Source organism: Pristis pectinata, chromosome 12 (assembly GCF_009764475.1).
Source record: "Pristis pectinata isolate sPriPec2 chromosome 12, sPriPec2.1.pri, whole genome shotgun sequence".
Classification (NCBI taxonomy): Eukaryota; Metazoa; Chordata; class Chondrichthyes; order Rhinopristiformes; family Pristidae; genus Pristis; species Pristis pectinata.
The window spans coordinates 9,739,694-9,753,460 of record NC_067416.1 but is presented as its reverse complement, the minus strand read 5'-3'; the positions used below and the strand labels follow the sequence as shown (position 1 = coordinate 9,753,460).

Here is a 13,767-nt window from a genome sequence, read left to right as displayed (position 1 = left end):
ATGTAGAACAGAGACTCTGAACCCTAGCAACCCTCAAGCAAAATGTGGTAGGAACATATCAATTTTTAATTTTAAATCTAAGATTGATAGGTTATTTTTAACCAAAGGTAAATTGGTAAATTGGTTTATTATTGTCACTTGTACTGAGGTACAGTGAAAACCTTTGTTTTGCATGCCATCCATACAGATCATTTCATTACAACAATGCATTGAGGTAGTACAAGGGAAAACAATATCAGGATGCAGAATAAAGTGTTACAATTACAGAGAATTGCAGTGCAGGCAGACAATAAGGTGCAAGGTCACAACAAGGGTCAAGATTTGTGAGGTCAAGAATCTATATCATCGTATCGTTCAACACTTATAACAATGGGATAGAAGCTGTGCTTGAGTCTGGCGGTACGTGCCTTCAGGCTTTTGTATCTTCTGCCCAATGGGAGGGGGGAGAAGAGAGAATGCCTGGGGTGGGTGGGGTCTTTGATTATGTTGGCTGCTTTAATGAGGCAGCAAGAAGAGTCCATGGATGGGAGGTTGCTTTCCATGATGTGCTGAACTGTGTCCACAACAAGGCATTAGGGGAAAGGTTGTGTGTTTTATTGTGTGTAGTTAGGTGTAGTTAGTAGATCAGCCATGACCTCATTGAATGAACAGCTTGAGAGACTAATTGTCTTCATCCTTTTCCTATGCACTTAGATGCAGAAAAGGGAATTGTTGACTTAGTCCTATTAAAGGGACCTCTTTTGAGAAGAAGCACTGAGGATTAGAGATGTAGTAGTGCTATTTGACATTTTGGCATGGAAGGAACTTAATGTTTAAAAAGTCCAAAGGATCCACTGGCAGGTTTTCATTGAGTTCATAAAGCCGTCAAACACAGACTTTAGTAGGAGATGGCTTAGTGCCTGAGTCATCTATTCCTACTCCAGATCTTCCCATGAACCATTGAATCTGTCTCAGAAGTATGTTCAGTGGAGTCTAATAGTGCATTGTGCCTTACCTTGTTATGTCTGTTCAGTATCAAAAACACAGCAGACATGTTCAATTCTCATTCATTGTCCATCTGGTGACAATACAGCAGGACTAATGTGATGAATGCATGATCCGCACAGGTAAATTTAAGCATATTTGTTCTGCTGTGGCTAAATCTGTACGTCATTATATTGTAAAAATCAATGGACTAATGAGACATCTAGGCATTCGGGAATTCATTATTAAGGCATGGAGTCATTGTCAGACAGAATGCAGGTGGACTTCTTAGTATGTGTTTCTGAAATCATTTACATTGAATAAATGACAATATTCACTGAGCAATTAACAGAATACATCAGAGTCCATACATCCTGACAGTAAAGAGGCTTTAGTTTCAGTTGAGGGAGGCTACAGGAAACCAGACATGCAATTTTGTCATAAGGTTAGGACTTAAGACTAGTCTAAGATGGGGAAATGGACAGCGATTGTCCATCTCTTACCCAATTAAACACGCCAGTGCAGATCTACATTATATGTGGCCCAAAGTTGACTAATTACTGACTTTATTTGATGAATCTGGATGGCCCTGGGTCAGTGCAAGCTAGAAGTACTGAATCTTTGCACTGAATACATATTGTTGGTTCGGTCTGCCAAACGGATGAAGTGTTTTAAAGGGAATTCCCTGCCAAAGAGGGTGAACAATAGAAATCGTGTGTAAGGACCGAAATTAAACCAGATATACATAGTCTCGGAACACAGACAAAGCACAGGTGTAAAATGAAAAATTGCACTTCAGCGTGAAAAACCTTTGAAGTATCGTGATTATTGCAAAATAGGGATTGCAGTGGGCAAAGCGTGCACATCAAAGTTCAATGGGTACCAATGTGATTGTGACAAGTTACACTGCCTTCCTGATGTTTGCTGGAACATCGCTGGTTTACTTTTGAAGTAGTACGATGGAATCTTTTACATCTTACATCGTGAGCATGAAGCCCCACACTCAACGATTCAGAAACAGCTTCTTTCCCTCTGCCATCAGATTTCTGAACGGTCCATCAACCCATGAACACTACCATGTTATTCCTTCTACTCTGCACTACTGATTTAGTTCTGTAATTTATAGTAATTTAATGTCTTCGCATTGTACTGTTGCCGCACAGCAACAAATTTCACGTCATCTAAATCAACGAGGACAGTCGCTTGACTGTGCTGCACTCCCTCAGTAATGGTTAAAAGCCAGTAATGAGCAATCTTACTATAGACCCAAAGCAATACCAGTGAACTCACTTAGCAGCCAAGGCACTTTGCCTGATTTGCATTATAACCAAGGATACACATTCAACAAAAGCACTTACATCCATCTGCTGCCCTTGCTTCAATGTGCACAAGGTCTGGGTCCTTGTCCAAACCCACCACAGACCTGGAAGGGGAAGGAATGAAAACAACATGTGAAATAAATTTGGGACACGTTTGTCCAGTTATCTGACAGCTCTATTTGTGCTCATCCTCCCATATCTCTTGGCACAGCCTATCATTAGCCCTTGCTCGTGCACACAAAAATCAATGCTTCTGGGTTTGATGAAGGGAATAATTTATCACTATTTCTAAAGGCAATGACTATCTGACTGGGATTTAGATCTTTATTCAGTTTTCTTCGATTTGGAAGTGACACAAGGTAATACACTGAAGGGAAATGCAGTTACATAGTTGTTACACTCACTGAAAGGCATTAATCTCTGTTTAAACTGCCATTATAGCCATTGTGAGTCACATTAGGATCAAACAATTATGAATGGAAAGAGATACAAATGCAGAGCTTCATACAAATCCTTGTAAACTAAATTAAAATGTTATGAATGCACTTCTTAAAAGGAGGGTCACTTCAAGGACTTGCCACATAACCAGAAGCAACAACGCAATTCATGTGATATCATCACGTTTGGGTGGTTCTATTCCCTTAGGAGTCTGCACCTTCCCTGTTGAACTCAGCACGTACATTTTTTTTATCAAGGACGCAACATCCCACACATTTCAAGATCACACGCTACCCATTTACGCCAGAATGGACCTCCTGGTCCCATCTCCAACTCTGGATTCACCATGTGGGAAAGACACCAAGGAGAAAGATTTAATGGGAACTTGATGGGCAACTTTTTTATGCAGCGTGTGGTACATATATGGAACGAGCTGCCAGAGGAAGTGGTTAAGGCAGGTACAATAACAACGTTTTTAAAAGACAGTTGGACAGGTACATGGATAGGATAGGTTTAGAGGGATATGGGCCAAATGCAGGCAAATGGGACTAGTTTGAATGGGCATCTTGGACTGGTTGGGCCAAAGAGCCTGTTACTGTGCTGTATGACTCCATGATACCACTTCCATTCCCCAAACCCCCAACTGGGCATTGTTTATTGACTACCATAAATTGCCCCCAGTGTGTAGGGTAGTGGTAGGATCTGGGGCAGTTAATGTGAGTGTGGGGAGAATTAAAAAAATGTGATTAATGTAGGATTATTGTAAATGTGTGGCTGATGGTTTGCAGGAACACCTCTTTCTGTGTCCCTCTATGACTCTATGACTACTTCAAGCCTAAGGATAAATGTTAAAAATGTTACATTTACCAGCCGCAAGAGAGCAGAGAAGAGATTTCCACTTCAGGACAAATACAGACGTCTCTGAGCTGTAGAATAAATCTGTCTCTGTATTTGAGGTAGGATCAGGATCGATTGCTCCCCAACATAAATTAGTCCAGAGTTTGTTCAAATATTTAAGAATATCCCATTACAAAAAGCAGTGCAGCTAATGAAGGACTGGGCACAGCAAGCTCTCCTGTCATTTGCACCAAGGTTATTACCATGCTCAGACATACAGTTTATTTGATCAGAACATCTTTGGTTTGCCAGGAGTTGCAGGCATCAGAGAAATATTTCTTCCCCCATGAGCAGTAGCATACTGCTTATTACATCTCCTTTGGATTGCTGGCAGATGACATGAGGCTTGCTTTCACACAGAGAGAATACATAAAGATCAGAAGGACAGCAGACATCAGGAACAGGCATGTGAAGTCAGTCCAAGTCCAATTTATTTAATAATGCTGCTTGGGTCCTTTTTTTAATTCATTCATTCATGGCCGTTGCATCTTGTATAAAACACAGAGAATGTGAATCTCTAGAAATCTCTCTTCGTTACCATAGTACAGTCAAGTGCATGTTACTAGATGTCCATTCCTGGTGTTCTGATCTAAACATTTCACTTTCATTTTTGTACATATTGTAGTTATTTACAGTATCAGTATTGACAGTGTTGAGAATGAGGTCCAACGAGACGGCAGCATGGTGGAACACTTCGGGGCGGAGCAGTGACAGCTAAACTGCTTCACATCTCCTGTGACTGGGTTCGATCCTGACTTCTGGTGCTGCCTTTTGTGGAGTTTGCACGTTCTCCTGGAAAACGTGTTGGTTTCCTTTGGGTACTCCAGTTTCCTCCCACATCCAAAAGATCTCAGGTTGTTAAGTCAATTGGCCACTGTAAATTGCCCCTGGTGTGTCAGTGACTGAGTGGGAACGAGGGTAGAGTAAACACGGGAACAGTGTTTATTCTCCCCTTGTCTTCTCAGACTTATTGCACTGAGGGTTGTGTTTCCATTTTGCGTGACTCTCTGACTCCAGATAAAGGCTAAGAACAGACCTGGCACTAGGATCAGCCTAGTACAGGTTTGTATTGGTCCAATATATAGGACAGGTATGACAAACAGTGATTCTCAGTTCAACGGCAGAGTTGTGCTAAACTGGACCCTTCCTTACCATCCCAAAATGACCATCTACTGCATGGAGAGTTATGGAGGGGAATAGATATATATTAAAAACACAAGTCCAGGGTTGATGATCCCAAAGGATCGCACAAAATGAATAGGTGCACCTTGCACAAAGAGAGAAATTAGGAAGAGTCAGTGATAACTTGTAAAAGTTAAGTACTTTGAAGTAGTTTTTAAAGGTGAGGAAGTGAGAGAAATGATAGTTTAGGAAAGGATTTCCAGAGAGTAAGGTCAAAGAACGTGGGAGCAATACTGGAAGTGTTGAGACAGGATGGAGGAATGTACGGAAGGAGACACAAGAGACTACAGATGCTGCAGTCTGGAGCAACGAACAAAATCAGTGCGCCAAGCAGCATCCGCAGAAGCAAAGGGATAATTGTACAGAAGTTTTGTTGGAAGATGTGTTGATACTAGGGGCGATATGAAACTCGAGGAGGTTGCAGAATAGTTGAAGATGTAGCTTTAACACTGAATACTTCTGTTATGGAGAGCCGTTTAAGTTGGAGGGTTAGAAGTAATCAGCAGGTCCACACTGGGATGCTTCTTTCTCTTCTCTGCCCTTTCTCAGTTCAGGTTGGGAAGTTCGAGCCCTAGCACACACCACCCACACCTAACCCACACCCCAATGACCCACACCATGCACCCTGACCCTAAACCACACCGCACTGACCCTTAACCCACACCTTTCTGACCCATAACACGCACCCCTACCCCTAACCCACAGCCCACTGACCCCTAACCCACACCCCACCGACCCTTAACTTACTTCTACTGACCGCCAACCCACACCCCACCAACCCTAACTTATCTCCCACCGACGCCGAACCCACAGCCCCCAAATCCCCAACACCCTCAGTGATCCCTAACTACACACTGACCCCTAACTTACCCCCACTGGCCCCTAACCCACACCCCACCAACCCCTAACCCACACCCCACCAACCCCTAACACCTCCCAGTGACCCCTAACTTCCCACCAACCCCTAACCCACACCCCACCGACCCATAGCGTACTCCCCACTGACCCCTAACCCATATCCCACCGACCCCGAATCCACACCCCACCAACCCCTAACACCCCCCACTGACCCCTAACCCACACCCCACCAACCCCTAACTTACTCCCCACTGACCCCTAACCCACATCCCACCGACCCCGAACCCACACCCAACTGACCCCTAACTTATCCCCAAGTGACTCCGAACCCACACCCCACCGACCCCTAACCCATACCCTATTATGCTCCTTTCCCTTCCTGTGATTGCATGCAGCAGTTCTTGTGTTGCTTTTGCTGAATCTTCATCTCCAATTGACTGCATAAATTCCCAGTCAAACCATCACCATCTTATACGTCAAGTAGAATCTGTCCTCAAGAGGAACTGGAGATGATGGTTCAGTATTGTTGTCCCAGGGAATATAACTCGCTCAAGGACTGCTTGTGCACCTGTTCTCAAAAGAGTTTTCTTTAATACAGAAAAGTGGCATTTTCTTTTCTATTTTTCCAAAGGCAGTTTGACAGCTGTCTCCTTGCACCATGACATTATTAGTAGGTGCTTGCAGTACAGGCTGCTTCATACTCATCCCAATGGTTCCTTGCTGCCAATCAACACAGCTCATGGTTAGTTTTGGAACAGCGACTCCTGGTAACTTACAGCTCTCAGCTGAGACAAAACTGCCCCAAGTTTCTTTCAGTTTGTGCTGAGTTCCAACTAGTCAAGGCTCATTGAAAGACATTGGCTTCCACAGTGAAGTCTTCATTTTCACTTGGATATGATGGATTTACACCCAAGACGTAGAGAAGAAGTGACCATGTTTTAGCAAACTCAGCAGCGCTCAACTGTCCCCATATCATGAATAAAGAGCACCAATGGAACAAAGATATTTGTTTTTGTTGAGCTTAACAGTTAACACCAGCTGTGGAAATCCTCTTATACCAGTTTAGTAAGAAAATATCACTGAGTTGCTTTGAACTTTCTTTGTCTTAATTAGGAAGTATTTAGACTGCCATTGCTTCTGAGAGCATTGACCTTCAAGTGGAAAAACGATATTGCAAATGTGGCAAAGGATCCTAAAACCCACAAGGCTAAGTAGATACACTGGAAAGTAACTCTTTGCTGACTTATACAGGATAGAGGTCCTTCCCAGCTTATGAACGCTCGACTTATGGACAACTCGTATATCCGAATGAGCATCTGGGAGATCAGCGGGTTGGATTTGCCAGCTCCTGTCGGGCTGCATGCATCTTCTGCCCTGTGGGAACTCTGCTTATGGCCACATTTCTGGCTTGTGAACTATTTGGGTTGCGGACAGTTCCCAGGAGCAGAAGCAACAAACAAGATGCTGGCAGCATCTGTGGAGGGAAATGGACAGTCAACGTTTCAGGTAGCGACCCTTCATCTGGACTCATGGGAAGACTACCACCCACAGATTCCCCTTCTAACTTGGAATTATATTTCTATTCTTTCACTGGGTCTCCTTCATAGAACATGGAACAGTACAGCACAGGAACAGGCCTTTGGCCCATGATGTCTGTCCAACCGTAATGCCAATTTAGACTTCATGTCTTGAAGAAGGGTCCTGACCTGAAACGTTGACCGCCTGCTTTTCTCCACAGATGCTGCCCGGCCTGCTGAGTTCCACCAGCATCTTGTTGTTTTTTCATCTAGATTCCAGCATCTGCATTCCTTTGTTTCTCCAGACTTCACGCCTGCTCAGACAAAGTCGATAACCCTTCCATCCCCTGCCTGTTCACATATCTCTCCAAATGCCTCTTAAATGTTGCTATTGTATCTGCTGGAATTCGGAACATCCTCCCCACCCCCACCACAACCACCGACAGTACCATGGGAGGTCCCACCTTCACCAGAAGACCTTCAGTGGTCCAAATAGATGCCTGTCACCACCTCCTCAGGGAAAACTAGAGACGGCAACCAACGCTTGCACTGTCAGCAACACCTATATCCAGTTAGTACATGAATAAAGACAAATTGCCTACTTCATAGGTAACTGGTCTTTGTATTTTGCAGGGACAGGTGATGGTTAATGATCACTTTGAAAAATTATATTCTTATCCCCAGGAGTGAGGATGTTACAATTATAGATGTAAAAATAATTAGGAATGGAAGTTGTCCAAATCAGTAGTGGTGCTGTCTCCCAGCTCCAGGGACCCAGGTTCAATCCTGACCCCAGGGGCTGTCTGTGTGGAGTTTGCACGCTCTTGTGCAATGTGGCGACACTTGTGGACTGCCCCCAGAACACCCTACGCAAAAAGATCATTTCACTGTGTGTTTCGATGTACATGTGTCTAATAAAGATATCTTATCTTATCCCTGTGGCCATGTGGTTTCCTCTGGGTGCTCTGGTTTCCTTCCAAAGACATGCAGGTCGGTTGTTTAATTGGCTGTTGTAAATTACCCCTTAGTGTAGGTTAATGTCCAAAAGTATCAAAAGGGAGTTGATGGACATGTGTGAGAGAGAATAAGTTGCAGGGAGATGGAGAAATTAGGAGAGGGGGAATGGAGTAATGTCATGCTCTCCCATGAGCTGGGATGGACCAGATGGGCTGAATATCCTTGTCTTGTTCTAAGATTTTTTTTTCAGAATTTACCTTATTCATAAAAATATTTACAGGAAATACGATTGAAAATAGAACAGTAGTCCTGATGAAGGGTCTCGGCCCAAAACGTCGACTGTTTACTTCCCTCCGTAGATGCTGCCTGACCTGCTGAGTTCCTCCAGCACTTTTTGTGTATTGCTCCAGATTCCAGCATCTGCAGAATTTCTTGTGTATCCTTCAGAAAACAATGTCTATGCCGAACATGATGCCAAATTAAACTAAATCTCTTCTGCCTGTGCATGATCCATATCCCTCTATTCCCTGCATATACATGTATCTATCTAAAAGCCTTTTAAATGCCCCTATTGTATGGCGCTTCCACCACCAACACTGGCAGCCTGTAGTATTGGACATTTCTCCCTGGGATAAATGCTCCAGAGAAAACAATCCAAGTTTGTCCAACCTGTCCCAATAACTCGTACCCTCTAATCCAGGCAGCATTCTGACAAACCTCTTCTGAACCCTTTCCAAAGCCTCCACATCCTTAATGTTAAAGGACAACCAGAAGTGCACACAATACAATCAGTACATGTCTTTCTTTACATTCAATGTGCCATCCTATCAATACATTTTAGTTACAATGCATCAATAGTACTCTTGTTTAAGAGGCCGTTACAAGGGACCCAGCCCCTTAGTGTCCATTGATGGTAGGACCTTAAACCGTGGTCCTTCCCCACAGAGTCTTTGCAGTGGTTGGAATGAGCTTCAGTGAGTCCCTCAGTGTGTAGTCCTGCAGCTTGCAATGTGCCAGTCAGCAGCATTCATACATAAAAGGGGAGAAAGGGAAATGGGAGTATGAATCAAAAGCAGGGATGGTTTGGACTTCCCGTCACACTTTTTAAAGTGCCCCATGTCTTGACAGTGAATCCACAGCTTGAATGAAATAGAAGCACAGACAACCTTGAAATATTCATTACTCCTAGTTCAGGCATTAAGACAAGATTAGCTGCTGAATTGTTGAACAGATATGCAGGAGGGCCATCTTATCTGAATAATTATCCATAATAGATTTATTCTGTGTTACAGCCGGCAATTGTTAGAGACAGCCCAAATGATCTCCTTCATCCATGATCACAATTTCTACTACTTAATCAGTGACACCTAATATTAAAGAATGGTTTAATTAATGTACTGGCCTATATTTTCTGTGATGGAAATATCAGTGAGTTTTCTTTCTAGTGATTCACATAAGCCCATGTTCAAAGATAACCCTTTCACTGAGTTTCTCTTATCAAAAAACACCTTGGTCACAAAAAGTGAAGCTAACCCTCAGGGGCTTTGCTTTGCAAACAGTCAGCATTTCATTTTTCATATCAGAAATCTTACACTTGTGAGACCAGCCCCAGAAGGCACTTCCAGTGCTCATGTTTGTGAGCCTGACAAATTTCACAGAATGACTTGACTGCAGCTTTTAAGCCTCACTCTAAAGTGTGTAATCATCGACTTTGTTTGACAGCTTAAGGAAATCAAGGAAAGACCAAGCTTTTGAACAAAAAAATTTGCCGCAGCTGCTGTAAATCTGAAGTAAGTTGTTGGAAACACTCAGCAGGTCAGGCAGCATCCATGGAGAGAGAACCAGAGTTATTGCTTCAGGGCAGAGAGGGTTATCATTTCAGGCTGATGGCTCTACATCTGAATTGGAAAGGGTTAGAAACCCAAACACACATATTTTAAGTTACAGAAAGGGGATGGGTTGGGTAGAAAAAGGAAAAAGAAAAAAGAAAAAGGTAGAAAAAGGCTGGATACTGAGGAAGACTGAACAACTGAGGATGTCATTTAGTGATGTCAGCACTTGGACTCAAACACCAATATAGCATGGAAACAGATCCTTCTGCCCAACAAGTCTACACTGATCTCCCTCTGCAACTGGAGCCTCAACTTCCTTATCGGGAGACCACAGTCAGTGTAGATCGGTTGTAACATCTCCTCCTCACTGACAATCATCACAGGTGTACCTCAAGGATGTGTGCTTAGCCCACTGCTCTGTTCTCACTACAATCATGACTGTGTGACTAGGCACAACTCAAACGCCATCTATAAATTCGCCAATGACACCACTGTTGTTGGCAGAATCTCAGGTGGTGATGAGGAGGTGTACAGGAGTGAGGTAGATCGGCTGGTTGAGTGGTGTTGCAACAACAACCTCACACTCAACATCAGCAAGACCAAGGAATTTATTGTGGACTTCAGGAAGGGGAAGTCAGGAGAACACACACCAGTCCTCATTGAGGGGTCAGTGGTGGAAAGGGTGAGCAGCTTCAAGTTCCTGGGTGTCAACATCTCAGAGGATCTATCCTGGGCCCAACACATTGATGCAATCATGAAGAAGGCATGTCGGTGGCTCTACTTTGTTAGGAGTTTGAGGAAATTTGGTATGTCACCAAAGAACTTTTGCAAATTTCTACAGATGTACAGTGGAGAGCATTCTGACGGTTGCATCACTGCCTGGTATGGAGGCTCCAATGTGCAGGATCGAAAGAGGCTGCAGAGGGTTGTAGACTCAGCCAGCTCCATCATGGGCACAATCTTCCCCGCCATCGAGGACATCTTCAAGAGGCAGTGCCTCATGAAAGCAGCATCCCTCATTAAGGGCCCTCACCACCCGGGACATGCCCTCTTCTCGTTACTACCATCAGGAGCCTGGAGCCTGAAGAACTACACTCAATGTTTCAGTAACAGCTTCTTCCCCTCCGCCATCAGGTTTCTGAACGGTTCATGAACACTACCTCCTTATTCCTCTTGCGCACTATTTGCTTATTTGCTTATGTTTTGCACTGTACTGTTGCCACAAAACAACAAAGTTCAAGACATATGTCAGTGATAATAAAGCTCATTGTGATTCTGATCATCAGTCAGCTGAGGGAAAATGTGTAAACTCCACCTAGATTGCGCCTGAAGCCAGGATTGAAACCGGGTCTCTGGCACTTTGAGACAGTGGCTCTACTAGCTGTGCCACTGTGCTGCTGCAAACTCTGGCAATTTTGTCATTCAGACTCTGTGTATCTCATCCCCTTTATTCTCTCCAACCTTCCTCCTTCTCTGCAACTTAAAAGAAGTTTGTTTCTAACTTTTCTCATTTCTGATGAAAGGTCAATGAGTTCGGCACAAGATTGTGAGCCAAAGGGCCTGTTCCTGTGCTGTACCGTTCTATATTCCATGTCATCGATCATGCTTCTCTCTTCACAGATGCTGTTCGACCAGTTAAGTATTGCCAGCATTTTTTATTTGAGAAAGAACAAGTTTTCCTTTGGTGTTCCATTACCATAGCAGCAAGAAGTATCAGATCCTGAGAGGTCTTGACATGGTGGATGTGGAGAGGATTCCTCCTGTGGAAGAATCTAGAACAAGGGGTCATAGTTTAAAAATGTAACGGAATGAGATGATTTTATTTCTCTCAGATGGTCGTGAGTCTTTGGAACTCTTTTCCTCAAAGGGTGGTGGAAGCAAAGTCTTTGAATATTATTATGGCAAAGGTAGATAGATGCTTGGTAAACAAAGGACTGAAAGGTTACCAAGGGAGTTGGGAATGTAGGGTTAAGATCACAAACAAATCAGCCATGATCTTATTGAATGGCAGAGCCAGCTTGAGGAGCTGAGTGGCTTACTCCTGCTCCTAATTCATATTGTGTAGCGGTTAGCGTAATGCTTTAGAGCGCCAGCGACCCGGGTTCAAATCCGGCCACTGTCTGTAAGGAGTTTGTACCTTCTCCCCGTGTCTGCGTGGGTTTCCTCCAGGTGCTCTGGTTTCCTCCCACATTCCAAAGACATACAGGTTAGGAAGTTGTGGGCATGCTATGTTGGCACAGGAAACGTGGTGACACTTGCGGGCTGCCCCCAGAACACTACACAAAAAGATGTATTTCACTGTTTCGATGTACCTGTGACTAATAAAGGTATCTTATCTCATCTTGTTTGTACATCAGTACTGAGATTGATGTAGCAGTCTTAGTAACAAGAAAGGGGACTGCAACATCAGACACATTTGTGTTTTAGATACTACCACTTGAATGTAAGTATTTAGATTTGCCCTGGAGTTTAGAATACATATTTGGATTTTCTGAAGTCCTGAAGAAGTGTTCTGACCCGAAACGTTGACCACCTGCTTTTCTCCATGGATGCTGCCTGGCCTGCTGAGTTTCTCCAGCATCATTGTGTTTTTCATCTAGATTCCAGCATATGCAGTCCTTTGTTTCTCTTTAGATTTTCTGCTGCCATTCCAATATTTTAATTCACATTCTACCTCTGCAGTGGTTGTTGAGAGTGGGAGTGGAAGGAGTTACCTCCACTGTCCCTGAAGCAGAGGACAGTCAATAGATAGGTGTGGTCACCAATACATTCTCAGTGGTATACATGTACTGTTAACCCAGAATTCTGTTCCTTGTGTATCTCTCATCTTTTAGTCAACTTGCCCTAGTTTTATTTATTTGTGCGATAAAGTTCTTTGCCATTGAGGCCTTCACTTTCTTCTTATCCCTAGTTCCTCTTGAGAAGGAGGTAGTGAAGAGGAGATATCCATGTGAAGAAAGCAGACCCACACACTGCTGGATGACGAGTCCGAACATTGTGGCCCATCTGTGATGGAAGAGAGGCTCAACTTGTTCCAGTCAGGATGGTGTGTGACACGGAGGAAAAATCGGAGGTGATAGCGTTCCCAGGTATCAGCCATCCTTATCCTTCTGGGTGGTAGGGAATGTGGTTTGGGAGCATCACAGCAAACTTGGTGAGTTTCTGAACTGCATCTTGTAGGTCCTATCACAAAAATCTCCTCATGTTCCTTGGTATGGAATTCTGTTTGAGTAAGCCAGCTGAGGCTCAGAGGACAGCTCCCCACAAAATCAGAAGGTTAATGGTTCAAGACTTTTTCAGAGAATACACAAATATGGACTGCCATTGTCATAAATCCATCTTTCAGGTGGGATATGAAACTCAGGCTTTAAGTTATAGATCCCATTGCACTATTTTGAAGAAGAGCAAGGAAGTTCCCCCTGGTGTCCTGGCTAATATTTATCCCACAACCAACATCACAAAAAACTAATTATCTGATCATTAGCACATTGAACTACCTGTGAGAGCTTGCTTTGTACAACTTGGCTGTTGTGTTTTCTTTAATATAAAGGCAACTACATCTGATTTACTTCACAATAAAGTGGTGTGGACATCCTGAAATAGATGCAAAATGTGCTGCAAACATGCTTTCTTTCTTTCTATCATCAGCTGAAGGTGCTATATAAAGGAAAATTGTTGTTCTTTTTATAGGAAAGACTTTTAACGAGTCATGAATGTACAGATGATCCTAGTCAAAAGTTTGGCGGGCACTTGCCCATTCATTTGCCGCCCGGATGAACTTCTAGGCAGCTCTATGTAGACAGT

The 13,767-nt window shown here is 43.5% G+C and overlaps 1 protein-coding gene across 1 annotated transcript in view; it reads right to left on the bottom strand.

Moving 5' to 3' along the window:
* The window catches only part of LOC127576893 (VPS10 domain-containing receptor SorCS1-like), an 856,973-nt gene that overhangs the window by 159,881 nt on the left and 683,325 nt on the right, over positions 1–13,767 (bottom strand). Inside the window, exon 6 of the mRNA XM_052027714.1 lies at positions 2,322–2,386. Coding sequence (XP_051883674.1) covers positions 2,322–2,386 — 65 coding nt within the window. The remainder of the gene's footprint in view (positions 1–2,321; positions 2,387–13,767) is intronic.